The sequence below is a fragment of the Populus euphratica genome, unplaced genomic scaffold, assembly GCF_000495115.2.
Source record: "Populus euphratica unplaced genomic scaffold, PopEup_1.0 scaffold84.1, whole genome shotgun sequence".
Taxonomy (NCBI): domain Eukaryota; kingdom Viridiplantae; phylum Streptophyta; class Magnoliopsida; order Malpighiales; family Salicaceae; genus Populus; species Populus euphratica.
Genome location: NW_011499964.1, coordinates 471,445 through 474,847, shown reverse-complemented (window position 1 = coordinate 474,847; position 3,403 = coordinate 471,445). Strand labels below are relative to the sequence as shown.

The 3,403-nt window shown below is 38.6% G+C and overlaps 1 protein-coding gene across 1 annotated transcript; it reads right to left on the bottom strand.

Annotated features, from left to right (window-relative positions):
• Positions 1-489: 489 nt before the first annotated feature.
• LOC105138883 (transcription factor TCP14-like) lies at positions 490-2,235 on the bottom strand. The gene has a single exon (XM_011045106.1). It carries the CDS (start codon positions 1,992-1,994, stop codon positions 807-809), a length of 1,188 nt encoding a protein of 395 aa, XP_011043408.1. The 5' UTR covers positions 1,995-2,235; the 3' UTR covers positions 490-806.
• Positions 2,236-3,403: the final 1,168 nt, after the last annotated feature.

The window sequence follows — 3,403 nt, the reverse complement described above, 5'->3', positions numbered from 1 at the left end:
GAATTTGCCACAAAAAAAGAGAGAGGAATGATCCACCTCTTTGTTCGTGTTCGTGACATTGTACATTGGTTCGGGCAATGACCAGCATCTAGGCCCACCACCTGAACCAACAGCTGGAACTGATAAGGTCTGGGTCCCTCCCCCATTTCTCTGAAAAAAATATCTTAATCATTGACGCAGTAAACCTTGAGATTCATGGCAGAGATTTAGAATCAGAATGTGAGAAAAGCAACACTGCAATGCAGTAACATTGTTTTATCTCTTGCTTTAACTTTGACAAAGTTTATTAATTCATGTCCGCTTTTCATCACCAATCCATAGAGACTAGATGGGGAGAGAGAGAGAGAGGGAGAGGGATTTCAATTGCCAGTAAGGTGGGAAACTACCATCCATATATCAGCGCGCGCGCGCACATGTGTATGTGTGTGTTTATATATATATATATATGTAAATTACAGGCAGCAGCAGCTTTGGCCAGAAAGAAGAAACTGCACAAACAATGATGATGAGATGTTCCGTAGGACTGAGCAATAATGAAATGAAAAACCTAAATGAGGTCCTTTATCAAAACCACCCAACACCCGTTAAAATAGTACTGTCTTTCCTTCAAACCCTAGCTAAAACCCCATTTTAATCACACTCAAAAAAAAATTGGAATAATAATTAGGGAAAAGAAACGCAAAGGAAAAGGGAAACAAAACTCCAGTATTTCAAGAACAATCAAACCTCACGTGTGTTACACATAAAAACTACACAAGTGGAGGGATGATGATCATGATGATGCTCTTGCTTTGCTTGCTCCATCTTTATGAGTGATGACTCGTTGTATCATGCCGATCATCGCTTCCTCCACCACCGCCACCATGATGTGAGTGAGACCCACTCGCCTGTGATTCTGATAGACCTGAAGGTCGGTAGGGATTCAATCCAGCTAGCATGTTCAAATGCCCTTCACTTATCCCACTATTACCAGCACTGGCACCACCAATGCTAGTAGACCCCAGTTGCTGGCTAGGCAATAAGGTAACAGGAGCAGGAAAATTCATAAAATGCAACCCACTTGACATGCTGCCTCTGTACACACTACTGTTGTTGGCAGAAGGAAATGTCCATATAGGGTCTCCGCTCATGACTTGATTGTTATTGGAATTAGCCAGCATCCAAAAATTTGCTGGAATTTGACCATGACTAGCTGGGATTGCCCCTGTACTGGATTGTAACAAGTAATTCCCCACCTGATGCTGTTGCGATGGTGATAAATCTTGCTCGGACCTTCGTTTCCTGCTTAAACTCTCTTCTGTCTCCGTTGATAATTCCAGTGAAGAATTGTCTCGCAATTCTTGCTTCGCTTGAAGCACTGCATTCAGATTGTTACTAGATTGAAAACTTAGGAATGTCGGTGGTTGTGGGGTTTCTAGCCCAATTCCAGGGAACAAACTCCGACTACGTTGCTGCAGTGAAAAGTTTGGATTGAAACTCCCTGATCTTAGGTGAGAAGGAATTGACATGCTTGAACCTGAGCTACGCAAGGATATGTTGAGTGAAGTGAAATTAGCAGGGATTGTGCCCGTGCCTGTGGCAGCGATCACCGCTGGTTCAGCTTGTTGAAGTAACCACTCGATGGTTTCACCATCTGATTTGTGGCCAAGTTCTCGAGTGAGCTGGAAAACCCTAGCAGCGCAGAGAGCTGGCATGCGAATTCTACGACCACGTCCATCCACCTTCGTGTGTCTGTCTTTTGTTGATGTTCGTTTTGGAGGGGGTTTCTTTGATGGTTCAGCAACCTCAATTTGGAGATTCGAGGAAGAGTGATTTGTGTTCGTACTGTTGCTGTTGCTGTTAGGTTCGGTAGTGGAGATGGGAAGAGAAGGGTAAGGAGAAGAGGAAGAGCAAGGCTCGTCTTCTTTCTTTTCCAGCAATTGGAATGGGAAGGTTGGACGGTGGTGGTGCTGGTGGTGGTGCTGATGGTGGAACTGATCATCACCTCCTTCCATGATGGCATGAAAATATGTGGGAATTTCTCCAATGGCTTTTCTTTCCCCCCTCTTTATTTTCTATGAGAAAAGATTGAATTTTTACTAGAAGAGTCTGTATTAAGAGAGGTGGAGAGAGAGAGAGAGAGACCCTTTTTTGATTCCTCGCGTCTCTTTTGGGTGCCTGGAATTCCCTCCCTCGAGAATTAATGTTAGAGAGAGGATAATAGAGGAAGAGCTGGACGAGCTTTAAGCAACAAACATAATGAGTGGGAATTATATGGGGTAAGCTTTAAAAAGCAATTTTTTTAACAAAAAGAAAAAATTGCTTTGTTGATGTGTCGAGAAGCTTTTTGTTTTCTTTATTTTTTTTGGGAAAAAAATTCAGGCCCCAGCCTACGATGTTCTTCCCATATCAATCACCATTCTTCAGAACTTGGACAAATATGGCTCAACCTTTCACAATAAAAGTTATAAATTATGGGTTCCTACCGTGTATCGCCTTCCTTTTTAGTCTCCACCAACGTTGAAACTGTTGTATCGTTGTGCAACAAGCTCCATTAGTTTCCTAATTTGATTTTATAGTGACTATTTTGTATCGACTGTGTAATTTGGATTCTTACTTCACTCGATTAAAGACAAGTGCTTATTGCTTTGATTGATATTCATTCGAAAGATGGCGTTAGTTAATTATGCATGCAAAAACCCTCGATAAGATTTTTCTTAAAAAAAAAAAGATGTTTCTTTAAATTCCAGGATTCAATGATAAAAGAAAGGGAGCATGGAGGAAAGTTTTGATGTGTTTGCTTGTAGTTTGTAATGGCTAGAGCTTTGCATTAATGGACTTATTGCACATCATCTTGTGATGAAGAATAAGATTTTTCTAGATGCTTTGCAGTAATTTTAAATCTCTTTTTTGGTTTTTTAAAGAAAAAAAAAGATGTCTTTGATTTTGTTGCTTACGTTCGTTTTTAACATTATGTCTCATGGATTTGAATTTTCACAGTAATAAAAAAGATTTTTAAGTAATTTGATTTTATTTTTTAAGTTTAATTTGGTGATCAAATTTGAGTCAATTCTTATTTAAATTTAATAGAAATCTTAAATATATTATTTTAAAAACATGTATTGTAGTATACCAAAATCCTGTCAAACTTGTGAAATAGATATTTGTTATATATATATATATATATATAACATGTTTTATTATTAGTTAAAAAAACATTATTTTTAAGAATTCTTAATGAAAATATAGGATCAATCACTTTTATTGTTGAAACGCTGAGTCAATGTTTAGTAAGGTTTTGAAAATCGAAGAGTGATATGGGAAATAAAATGTAAGTTGGGGACTGATTTGTAGTTAATTTTTATTTTATTTTTGTGAATCAAGGCAGCGAGGTCCCTTTTTATTGTGGTTGGACAGCCCCTTT